General features: G+C 43.2%; 1 protein-coding gene across 1 annotated transcript in view; it reads right to left on the bottom strand.

Moving 5' to 3' along the window:
* Positions 1 to 12,408, bottom strand: part of LOC126195511 (sushi, von Willebrand factor type A, EGF and pentraxin domain-containing protein 1-like) — a 436,314-nt gene extending 423,906 nt beyond the window's left edge. Inside the window, exon 1 of the mRNA XM_049934138.1 lies at positions 12,162 to 12,408. Within this exon, the coding sequence (XP_049790095.1) occupies positions 12,162 to 12,408 (247 nt within the window). The remainder of the gene's footprint in view (positions 1 to 12,161) is intronic.
* Positions 12,409 to 13,300: the final 892 nt, after the last annotated feature.

Here is a 13,300-nt window from a genome sequence, read left to right as displayed (position 1 = left end):
AAATTTTTAATTGGTGATTATATCATAAGGAAACAAATATTTTTTACACTCATTACCAATCTGTCTCCCGTCCGTATGTTAAGACCCTTTTTTCTCCAGAATAGGTAAACATATCAAGTTCAAATAAATGTCACGTATTAAGGTGTGCGGTCTCATTTCGGTGTAAAGCGTGTAACGTTCTAAGTCAATGCGATCAAAAGATACGGCCATTTGTGTCACATAATCTGCTATTCGCACACTCACTCATCAAAACAAAGAGGATACGTCCTGTTGGCCTACAATCATGAAATTTGGCAAGAAGTAAGGCTCCATAGTATAAATGAAGGAAAAAAAATCCAAAAACTGTGAATCTGTAATTATATTACACAACAAAAATATCATATTAGACTGTGTGTGTCTATTCGTCTCTGAAGACCCTTATTCCTCTGGAAAGGATAGACGATATGAAGTCAAAATTTATGTCACATACTGAAGTCTACGTTCCTTCGCGGTGTGAAAAAGGTAAGCCTCTTCGTCAATGCAGTCAAAACATACGCCTATTTATGTCAAGTATTTGGATATTTTGCCAGTATCGATATCGATAACTGTCAAAAAATCATCGAGATTCCTGATACCCGGGATGGATGAACTGTCTGTATACATAATTAAGTTTGGACTCAACCCTCGGTGCGCGAGTCCTGCTCTCATTTGATTTTTTATCTTTGTTCGCTCTCAGTTCTATAATTACTCTGACATTTTTGCTGGTGCTGATAACTTTTATTATGATGAAACTGCCAATACTTACAATGCACATAACAGCAAAGTCCTCCATTCATGGATATTTCGCATTTATAATCCCTTGTAATTTGACAACAACATTTTAGTTACCATCAAAGAAATTTCTGTGGGATCGTCCAAAATATCTTTCCAGTTTTCAAAGGAATTCCGTATACTGCTCACTTGGCTTAAATAAAGCTCCTCTTGAAGCTGGAGCCAGCTCCTTCCTGTTCAGTTGGGTTGAAATACACGTGCGATAACTGTCGATGTTTACCTTTATAGCCGGCCGAAGTGGCCGAGCGGTTCTAGGCGGTACAGTCTGGAACCGCGCGACCGCTACGGTCGCAGGTTCGAATCCTGCCTCGGGCATGGATGTGTGTGATGTCCTTAGGTTAGGTTTAAGTAGTTCTAAGTTCTAGAGGACTGATGACCTCAGAAGTTAAGTTCCATTGTGCTCAGAGCCATTTTACCTTTATAAACAATACAACGTGCAAACGTCTCTAAGAATTCAACATTTTTCTTCAACTCTAACATTTTCCTCTTCCCAGGTTTGATTCCATAGGGAAACATTTGTGCCCAGCGATTTTATTCATTTCAAGTAGTAAAGGCAACAGCAGCTAATAACAAATAATGTTCACTGCATACCTAGATTTCAGTCAATGTGTGACCATCTTTAGTGCAGTAAATGTAAGTTAAAACATTAAAACCACTTGTATAAGCACACTGACGCAGCTTGACTTTTCATGTCAGCGGTTGGCTTGGGAGATGTGGCATGTTTCCTCTGTTGGCTTTGCCATTTACCTTCGGGCTGCCGGAATGCTTCCGGACGGAATCATCTTGTTGCACGATAGCCCCCTCGCACACGCACACACACACAAACACACACACACACACACACACACACACACACACACACACACACACACACACACTGCGAGTCGCACGAAGGCTAAGCTCAGCGATTTGGTTGGGAAGCACTACAACATTCTCTGGACAGCCCTCTGCCAGGCACTTAAATGTGATTTGCAGTGTATCCATGTAGATATAGATCTTTCACTGAGGCATTTTCCCCTTTTTCGCAACCTATAGAGCCGCGCGGGGCAGGCACGCGGTCAAGGGCAACTTGTCACGGTCCGCGTTGCTACCCCCGTAGGAGGTTCGAGTCCTCCCTCGGGCATGGGTGTGTGTGTCGTCCTTAGCGTAAATAAGTTTGTTATTGTTGTTCTGGTCTTCAGTCCTGAGACTGGTTTGATGGAGCTCTCCATGCTACCCTATCCTGTGCAAGTTTCTTCATCACCCAGTACGTATTGCAACCTAAATCCTTCTGAATCAGCTTAGTGTATTCATCTCTTGGTCTCCCTCTACGATTTTTACCCTCCACGCTGCCCTCCAATTCTAAATTTGTGATCCCTTGATGCCTCAGAACATGTCCTACCAACCTGTTCCTACTTTTCGTCAAGTTGTGCCACAAACTCCTCTTCTCCCCAATTCTGTTCAATACCTCCTCATTAGTTATGTGATCTACCCAGGTAATCTTGAGCATTCTTCTGTAGCACCACGTTTCGAAAGCTTCTATTCTCTTCCTGTCCAAACTATTTATCGTCCATGTTTCACTTCCATACATGGCTACACTCCATACAAATACTGTCAGAAACGACTTCCTGACACGTAAATCTATACTCGACGTTAACAAATTTTCATCTTGAGAAACGATTTCCTTGCCATTGCCAGTCTACATTTTATATCTTCTCTATTTCGACCACCATCAGTTATTTTGCCCCCCAAATAGAAGAACTCCTTTACTACGTTAAGTGTCTCATTTCCTAATCTAATTTTCTCAGCATCACCAGACTTAATTCGACTACATTCCATTCTCCTCGTTTTGCTTTTGTTGATGTTCATCTTATATCCTCCTTTCAAGACACTGTCCATTCCGTTCAACTGCTCTCCCAAGTCCTTTGCTGTCTCTGACAGAATTACAATGTCATCGGCGAACCTCAAAGTTTTTATTTCTTCTCCATGGATTTTAATACCTACTCCGAATTTTTCATTTGTTTCCTCTACTGCTTGCTCAATATGCAGATAGAATAACATTGGGGAGACGCTACAACCCTGTCTCACTCCCTTCCCAACCACTGCTTCCCTTTCATGCCCCTCGACTCTTATAACTGCCATCTGGTTTCTGTACAAATTGTAAATAGCCTTTAGCTCCCTGTATTTTACCCTTGCCACCTTTAGAATTTGAAAGAGAGTATTCCAGTCACCATTGTCAAAGGCTTCCTCTAAGTCTACAAATGCTAGAAACGTAGGTTTGCCTGTCCTTAATCTTTCTTCTAAGATAAGTCGTAGGGTAAGAGGTCGGCTTCTACCAGTTTTTCCATTCGTCTGTATAGAATTCGTGTTAGTATTTTGCAGCTATGACTTATTAAAATGATAGTTCGGTAATTTTCACATCTGTCAACACCTGCGTTCTTTGGGATTGGAATTATTATATTCTTCTTGAAGTCTGAGGGTGTTTCGCCTGTCTCATACATCTTACTCACCAGATGGTAGAGATTTGTCAGGACTGGCTCTCCCAAGGCTGTCAGTAGTTCTAATGGAATGTTGTCTACTCCCGGGGCCTTGTTTAGACTTAGGTCTTTCAGTGTTCTGTCAAACTCTTCACGCAGTATCGTATCTCCCATTTCATCTTCATCTACATTCTCTTCCATTTCCATAATATTGTCCTCAATTATATCGCCCTTGTATAGACCCTCTATATACTCCTTCCACTTTTCTGCTTTCCCTTCTTTGCTTAGAACTGGGTTTCCATCTGAGCTCTTGATATTCATACAAATGGTTCTCTTTTCTCCAAAGGTCTCTCTAATTTTCCTGTAGGCAGTATCTATCTTACCCCTAGTGAGATAAGCCTCTACATTCTTTCATTTGTCCTCTAGCCATCCCTGCTTAGCCATTTTGCACTTCCTGTCGACCTCATTTTTGAGACGTTTGTATTCCTTTTTGCGTGCTTCATTTACTGCATTTTTATATTTTCTCCTTTCATCAATTAAATTCAATATTTCTTCTGTTACCGAAGGATTTCTACCAGCCCTCGTCTTTTTCACTACTTGATCGTCTGCTGCCTTCATTACTTCATCTCTCAAAGCTACCCATTCTTCTTCTAATGTACTTCTTTCCCCCATTGCTGCCAATTGTTCCCTTATGCTCTCCCTGAAACTCTGTACAACCTCTGGTTTAGTCAATTTATATCCAGGTCCCATCTCCTTAAATTCCCACCTTTTTGCAGTTTCTTCAGTGTTAGTCTACAGTTCATAACCGATAGATTGTGGTCGGAGACCACATCTGCCCCTGGCAATGTCTTACAGTTTAAAACCTCGTTCCTAAATCTCTGCCTTACCATTATATAATCTGTCTGATACCTTTTAGTATCTCCGGAATTCTTCCAGGTATACAACCCTCTTTTATGATTTTTGAACCAAGTGTTAGCTATTATTAAGTTACGCTCTGTGCAAAATTCTACCAGACGGCTTCCCCTTTCATTTCTTACCCCCAATCCATATTCACCTACTATGTTTCTTTCTCTCCCTTTTCCTACTCTCGAATTCCAGTCACCCATAACTGTTAAATTTTCGTCCCCCTTCGCTACCTGAATAATTTCTTTTATCTCATCATACATTTCTTCAATTTCTTCATCATCTGCAGAGCTAGTTGGCATATAAACTTGTACTACTGTAGTAGGCGTGGGCTTCGTGTCTATCGTGGCCAAAATAATGCGTTCACTATGCTGTTTGTAGTACCTTACCCGCACTCCTATTTTTTATTCATTATTAAACCTACTGCTGCATTACCCCTATTTGATTTTGTATTTATAACCCTGTATTCACCTGACCAAAAGTCTTGTTCCTCCTGCCACCGAACTTCACTAATTCCCACTATATCTAACTTTAACCAATCCATTTCCCTTTTTAAATTTTCTAACCTACCTGCTCGATTAAGGGATCTGACATTGCACACTCCGATCCGTAGAACGCTAGTTTTTTTTCTCCTGATAACGACGTCCTCTTGAGTAGTCCCCGCCCGGAGATCCGAATGGGGGACTATTTTACCTCCGGAATATTTTACCCAAGAGGACGCCATCATCATTTAACCATACAGTAAAGCCGCATGCCCTCGGGAAAAATTACGGCTGTAGTTTACCCCTGCTTTCAGCAGTTCGCAGTACCAGCACAGCAAAGCCGTTTTGGTTATTTTTACAGGGCCAGATCAGTCAACCATCCAGACTGTTGCCCATGCAACTACTGAAAAGGGTGATGCCCCTCTTCAGGAACCACACGTTTGTCCGGCCTCTCAACAGATACCCCTCCGTTGTGGTTGCACCTATGGTACGGCCATCTGTATCGCTGAGGCACGCAAGCCTCCCCACCAACGGCAAGGTCCTGGTTCAAGGGGGGGATAAATAAGTTTAAGTTAGATTAAATAGTGCGTAAGCTTAGAGACCGATGACATCAGCATTTTGGTCCCATAAGTCCTTACCACAAATTTCCAATTTGCAACCTGAAGAAAGACATGCGTGAACGTCGGATTCAGTCGGACGAGGAAGTGCAATAGTGGCTGCGGTTGTGGTTCCGTCAGCGGCCGACCGCGCTCTACGAAACAGGAATTAAGGAATTACAAAATTTGACAAATTGCCTGTTGGCTTCAGTCTCGGGTTCTTCATCCGACGTTTCTTTGATAATTCTTCTGACTTGGTGCTGGTGAAACGTCAGAAAAATTTTCAGACAAACATAGGCCGAAGAACCCGAGACGGAAGTCAACAGGCAATTCGTGAAACTGGAATTGATCGTCTGGTCTTCCAGTGGGATGAATCTCTCGACACGTGTGGCGATTACTTTTGAATGGAACCATTCCATAGTCCCGACGTGATCGCGTTCGGTTTTCATTTCACTGCTCCTCGTGGCCTAACCACAATCCTATTACTTTCCCCAATTTCTTCTTTCGCCTCGTCGTTCTTAGAGAATATATAGTTCTTGATTCCTAACTTTGCAGTGCTTAGTACAACTTGCAACCACACAGAAAACCGTTATTTTTCACTGACAACGTTTTAAACTTGCTCTGAGGACCCGTCATTACACTGCAACTCTAACGTAACTCTGCATTTAGTCATCAATTATCGAAAGAATTCGCATACTTTTAAACCATTCTGTATTCACTGAAAAACACAATGATACCAAAATAGGGTATGGTACGGCAATGGCAGGCCGCTGAGAAGTGGCAGGGTAGGCTGTGACGTCAGCGTCGCAACTTGCTATTGCGCAGATACACGCTGAATGCTCTACAGCAATTTGTCTGCCACAAATCATCAATGACACCAGGAAAAATAAATGATATCGTCCCATCCTTTTTTGTCATGAGAATGGCAGCTGTCACACAGCATGTGAAATAATCTATTAGCCGGCCGCGGTGGCCGAGCGGTTCTAGGCGCTTCAGTCCGGAACCGCGCGACTGCTACGGTCGCAGGTTCGAATCCTGCCTCGGGCATGGATGTGTGTGATGTCCTTAGATTAGTTAGGTTTAAGTAGTTCTAAGTTCTAGGGGACTGATGACAGATGTTAAGTCCCATGGTGCTCAGAGCCATTTTTTGAAATAATCGATTATTAGACGGGAAAAATCGAATTTATATCGTACGTCTCGTATGCACTTTCTGACTCTGACGATTTCTTTTTGTTGCTTTGTGTCAAACAAAAAATAAGTAAAAAGTGATTATCGCAACCTGGAGTATCTGAATGCCTCCAAAAGCATGTTTCAGAGGTAAAAGTGTTAGAGTGAAAACAAAGTTGCCAGAATTGTTTCGAACGCATGCAAAATGTATAAATTTTACAGGCCATCATTTTGAGAAACAACAAAACGACTTGTACAAAGAAATATTTTTATTTCGTTGATTTTGTAATCTCGAACGCGAGAAAAGCTAAGAGAAGTGATAGAATAATTTCATTGATTGTTGTGTGGAGGGTGATTTTTTCCACCGTGTACAAACTCCAGGGATTGATCGATGAGAGGGTACGGAGCAAAAAAGGACTAATGAGCTTATCTCCGGAAATTTATGGTTTCCCTGCCAGAAACAATTTATTCAAATGGCTCTGAGCACTATGGGTCTCAACATCTGTGGTCATAAGTCCCCTAGAACTTAGAACTACTTAAACCTAACTAACCTAAGGACATCACACACATCCATGCCCGAGGCAGGATTCGAACCTGCGACCGTAGCAGTTGCGCGGTTCCTGACTGAGCGCCTAGAACCGCTAGACCACCGCGGCCGGCTATTTATTCAATCATCCATTGTTAGAGAGTCTACGGTGTGAGATAAGGTACGTCCGGATAAATTGATAGCCGTGTGGGAAGCGTCTAGATGGTGGATCCTCTAATTGGTTGCAATTTCGGTTAATACTCAAAGATGCATCCCGTAGACCTTAGCGACCTCTACAATACTTTGGTATGCCACTAGAGGACACAAAAGGCGCAACCTATATCGATTATATGAACCGGCTACGACGTCTTCTTTTGAATGTAATTATAAATCTGGTCAGACAGAGTAAACGCTTATTTGTTCACTAAACATCTGTGCATAACTGTGTGGAATGCCTTCATGACGCCAAGGAACACGATAACAAGCTGGGCACCGTTGTCTGCGGCGTTCTGTACGTCGAAGAAGCAATGATGGAAATAAATGGAAGAGTCGGGAATGGGATTGAAATTCAGGGTGAAACGATGTGATAGTGATGAGAGTCGCTGGTGACATTACTACACTCAGTGTGTGGGGCGGCGGGTGGAATTATTGTTTTATATATATATGTTTGAATGTAGAAACACTGCATTTCCCGGCCGATTAACCATATGTGCGGCGGCGGGTGGAATTATTGTTGTTTAAAATGTTCCTATAAATGTTTGGTTTGTAGAATGTAAAACCAGTTCCTATTATTTAGAATGTTATTTATGCTGTCTTTCGCCGTTCTCAACACTGGCTCTCTAACTACATTATTGGCAACCAGAAAGTGATTAGCAAAACGTGAAGCCTGTAATTAAAATTGCTAGTGCCCACTTTATCTGAGAATACACTTATAGTTACAGCTTATAGCTCTGAGGAATTAGGAGATTGTCTGTGATTTATAATCAAAAACAGTCGTGAAAAAAAACGTCCTGTATTCTGAAAGTCACAGATGAAAACAAAAGAATCCACACAATCTAACTAACAGAGCAGTTCAGAGTCTAATGCGCTGATGCCACTATAACTGTCCAAATTAAATATTTAAAAGAATGCTCGCCATAATTTGATGATTAGGTTCATCAAACGCCACGCTAAATAATGGCAGAATGTTTGTCCCGCGGCGGCACGTGAAAATACGACATACGCAAACTGAAGATCGATAATGAAAGTGAACCGAGAATTAACACTTCACTCGAAAATGATTTTATGGTTACGCGTATCTCGAGTAACTTAATACGGCATCCGAGGCTGTTTGTAGCAATGATACCGACGTGACGCGACTCCCGACACAGATGACGTGCTATTCAGCGTCTGGAGAGAACTGGGGCCTTTCTTCCTCGCGCAGCGTTCTTATATATAAAGCCGCTGTGCGGACGGCTAAGGGAACGCCTGATCAAATCGGCTCTCCAGACTAGCCGCTGGGCTAGTAATGCACCACTTTAAGTTACCTAATAAATCATAGCTTCTCTTGCTGATGGCCGATGAAGCTCTTAATTTAAATGTGCATTCAGCACGCAGGTAAGTATTGATAATAAAATTTTGACGTGGCTAAGTTAAATATTTTGGGCGAGAGAATTAATTTAATTACACTGCACGCAGTAGACGAGCTATAGTTTTATAGGTATTCAAATGAAACTTCTCACATCTTCATAGTTATAGCGGATCTCCAACCTACTTAAATATAAACATCCTAGCCTTATTTATTAGCCTACTTAATCTATCTTGCTTCCTTTAGTTTTAAGACAAAAACCAGAAAATATTGAATTTCAACTAAAATCTTAAATTGTGAGATCCAGAAGACTGTTTCTATAAAATATTTATGAAAAAGGAATCTAATTATAAATTTTTAACTTTCTAGCTCTTTTCTGTTGCGCCAATGATTTTTACAGAAAAACGTCCAAATTTCGAAAATGGTTAAAGTTATCGAACTGATATTCAACACGTATTAATTTAGTATTACTCCTGACATGCTAAAACATTTTAGGTTATTTATTTGATTTTTAAAGTATTGCGCAACATTTATGACGTCAGAGCTAGTTACAGCGGACTGGCTGGCACACAATGGAAAGACTGATGTGAATTTACTACGGCATGAGTAGGCTGCTTCCCTACAAGTGGAAGTTAGCAATAATTACAGGATCTTTTGAATGGAATGAACAATCTAACGAGTACATAATGTGGGCTGATGGCAAAAGAAAAAGTAGTAATGACGAGTAGAAGGAGTGAGATCAGCGATAAACATCAAAATGAGAGAACACGTAGCGAGCGAACTAAGGGCATTCTGCTACCTTGGAAGCAAAATAACGTATGACGGGCGAAATAAGGAGGATATAAGAACCAAACTAGTACAAGAGAAGAGAACATTCCTGACGATGTCTTCTAGTATCAAGCTACGGCCTTAATTTGTGGAATGCATTTCTATGAGTGTATGTGTGGAGCACATCAGAAGTGAATCACAGACTGAGGGAAAACCGAAAAGGAAATGAATCTATGCGTGTGAGATGTGATGTTACAGGAAGGTGCTTAAAATTTTAGTGGACTGGTGAGGTAATAAATGAGGACGTAGGTTCTCCATAGAATCCGGAAACAGTGACTGGAAGAGGGTGTAGGATGTTAGCATACGTGTTACATTAGGGAATAACTTCCACGGCACTAGAGCCAGCCGTAGAGGGCAAAAAGTGCAGAGGAAGGCAGAGATTGCAGGAAGCAGACCGGACAGAAGTTAAGTCGTCTCCAGGGGATATCACGCTGACTCCAAGCAACACTAACATTTCTACTAGGCTTACTGAAGCCAGCATTTTTGTGAAGAAGGGAGTCCAGAAGTCTTTACAGCTACCCCATCTTCAGCTGAAGCCATTGCTTTTGCTACGTTTCATCCGCTTTTTCTAACAGTCCCGGGCAATTTCGTTGGGATTAGGCTCGGGTGATTCTACTGTCCAATCGAGGTGAAAAAAGGCGTCTGAGTGTTCGTCGAACCAGGAAAGTGCCTGGAGTCCTGTGAACGCGGCTGTTATCATCTTGGAAGACGGAAGTATCCACAGCATAACCATTAATACTTAGGAGAAAAAAAATTGGTCGCAGCGAGTACTGAAACGATCGTGTTCGCAGTAAGCTGAATTAGAACAGGGTGACAATTATTGAACTATATAAAAAAAGATAATTAGTTACAATCTACGGCGTGGCTACACTTTATTCTACATGAAACGTCACCACAGATGTACGAATTTAGGTTATGGGATGTTCGATGTGCCTGCCATAATTGGCGATAATGTGGCGCAGGCGAATAGCGGAATTCTGCATGATCTGCTGAAGTGCCGGAACATCGATGCTGTCGATGACTTTCTGAATAGTTGTTTTCACCTCAGAAATGGTTTTGGGTTTATTGCCGTACACCTTGTCCTTAATACACCACCCAAAAAAGGAGTCACATGTCTTCAGATCCGGAGAATATGGCGGCCAACCGAGGACCATGCCAGTGGCCTCTGAGTACCACAGAGCCAGAATGCGGTCCCCGAAGTGCTCCCCTAGGACATCAAACACTCTCCTGCTTCGACGGCGTCGAGCTCCGTCTTGCATGAACCACATATTGTTGAAATCAGGGTCACTTTGGGTAATGGGAATGAAATCATCTTCCAAAACCTTCACGTACATTTCGGTAGTCACCCTGTCATCAAGAAATATCGCACCGATTATTCCGTGACAGGACATCGCACACCACACAGTCAGCCATTGAGAGTCAAGAGACTTCTCGATAGCGAAATGCGGAGTTTCAGTCACCCAAATGCTTCCTCGCTAAACCAAACCATGCATGCGCGTACTAATTCCCATCTTGCCCCGCAGCCAGCCGTACAGTTTGGACACCCTGACGCAAACCGTTTCGAAGTTATGACGATTTTATTTCATATAGTTCAGTAACTGTCAACCTGTAAGTACAATCATTTAAGTACAATCATTCCCAAAATACCACAGAACCACTCTGCATGACATACACCCTCCCCACACCTATTGAACAGTGGGTACGCTCGTTGTCTTGCATCTGTTGGAAGAAGGGAAAGTAGTGAATCATCTCAGCACACTATACATCCCCAGTCAAGGACGGTCCACCAGCTGACTCGTTTGGTTCGTTGATGCCGTGCAGGTTTATGGGCCAATGTGAGCAATGGATTTTACGATGTATCGACTCCAAATGCACACTGCCTGCAGCTCCCTTCGATATGCCTGCTCGTGAACTGGCTGAGACGGACCTGTATTTACTGACAGCAGCATTCCGTATCGTGTTTGAATCTAATTTTCACTGACAAGTTGTGACACACTTCTCTGTCTACTGCCTCCACATGTCACCATGGAGTAAGTGGTCTGAAGATGGTCGTGTTTGACTGAAACCGATTATCAGAATAAGTAAATATTATCGATAAGGAGAGAAGCTGAAGAAATGAATTAAAATTTGTACAACTGCAGCGATTGAACCCAGGTCTCCCCTTACTAGGCAGATGTGCTATTCTGTACACCATCTGGCATTGTGGATAAGAAAGCAACATGGATTACCTTACTACAGTGCCCTCACTAACACAGATTTCTGTTCACACCTCAGCTCATCTTGATTTTTCCCCTTTTTAAATCATCAGTATTGCTCTCTGATACTGGAAAAGTACCCCAGCTTTGTAACTAATGGGGAAATACTGCCTGTACCTCAGGCATAGGTGATCTATTGATGTGATGGAATTACATTTTCTGAGTTTCGCCGGTGCTGACGATTTAAGACGGGGAAAGCCAAGATGGGTGTGAATTAAAGTTTATGTTAGGGAGGACTCAGGACTATGACTGTAATCCCTATAGTTCTGTTAGTCACAGTGCCAGGCTGGTGTACTGGACAGCAGATCTCTCTATTAGGAAGGAGACCCTGGTTCAAGACCCGGCAAGTGTAAAAATTTTAATTCATTTCTTCAGCTACTATTCTTATCGAAGGTGAAGTTGAGACTCAATACGTTTCCAGGAAAATGTAATTACATCAGATAAATAAATATTCGTTGCTTAAGAAGATCCCTGTCGCTGCAATATGACTTCGAAAATTGACGATAGTAACGTATGAAGTATTTCCTGTGGTATTACGATTAAAAAACAGTGGAATTTGTAGACACCCGACGGCTGTGGTGGAAGCGAGTGACCTGGAGCGCCAGCGGGAGTTGCTCCACTATGCTGGGTGGCGATCGCCCAGGCGGGCAGTGGGCATGGTCCGACCGCTCGGACGTCGCCGACAGCCTCTGGCAGCGGCGCTGCGCGGGCCCCGGAGAGCTCGGCAAATATTTGGTCGGCGGCGCAAACAACTCGGACAACCTGTTGCCCGCTGAGCGGATACATCCCGCGCAGTCCAGTCCACACCCAGCGCCCATTTTTTGGAATCTCTACCGCTGACCGTGCCATCGACGCGACTGATCTACCGGCTAGATCTACCGAGCTCCGAACTGCTCAAATTATTTTACGAACACCGTTTCAGTACGGCTACTGATTAAAGCACTTCCCGCTGCACTTTTGTTAGGTAACATTTTGAAAGAAAACTGAGTCTAAGGCTGTTCTTAGAGCGGACTAAGGTAACTGACATAGCGCCTGGCACGGCGAGAGTGTGGGGGAGGGGATGGGATGAGAGGGGGTCTGTCTGAATAGAGAAAGCTTCAGCCAAAGGCCGGCACATTCCAGCAAACGGTGAGGTGAAACTCCCTAGCAGGTTAAAACTGTGTGCCGGACCGAGACTCGAACTCGGGACCTTTGCCTTTCGCGAGCAAGTGCTGTGAGGACGGGGCGTGAGTCGAGCTTGGGTAGCTCAGTTGGTAGAGCACTTGCTCGTGAAAGGCAAAGGACCCGAGTTCGAGTCTCGGTCCGGCACACAGTTTTAATCTGCCAGGAAGTTTCATATCAGCGCGCACTCCAATGCAGAGTGAAAATCTCATTCTGTAAACGGTGAGGTGTTTCCTTCCTCAGAGGGGCCGTTAAAATACTGGTTACGCTAACCCCACCCCTCCGCCCCGCCCCCTGTCCATCCTCCACGCCAGCCTCGAAAAGGAGTACGATTTCCAATGAATAGAGAAAATGTGCTAAGGGACTATGACGCCAAATACACTGCAGTGCCAAAAAAACTGGTATGGGCATGCGTATTGGCTCTGAGCACTATGGGACTCAACATCTGAGGTCATCAGTCCCCTAGAACTTAGAACCACTTAAACCTAACTACCCTAAGGACATCACACACATCCATGCCCGAGGCAGGATTCGAACCTGCGACCGTAA

The sequence above is a fragment of the Schistocerca nitens genome, chromosome 7, assembly GCF_023898315.1.
Source record: "Schistocerca nitens isolate TAMUIC-IGC-003100 chromosome 7, iqSchNite1.1, whole genome shotgun sequence".
In the NCBI taxonomy this organism is placed as follows: domain Eukaryota; kingdom Metazoa; phylum Arthropoda; class Insecta; order Orthoptera; family Acrididae; genus Schistocerca; species Schistocerca nitens.
The sequence above is the reverse complement of the archived record's forward strand: the minus strand, read 5'-3'. Positions and strand labels throughout refer to the sequence as shown.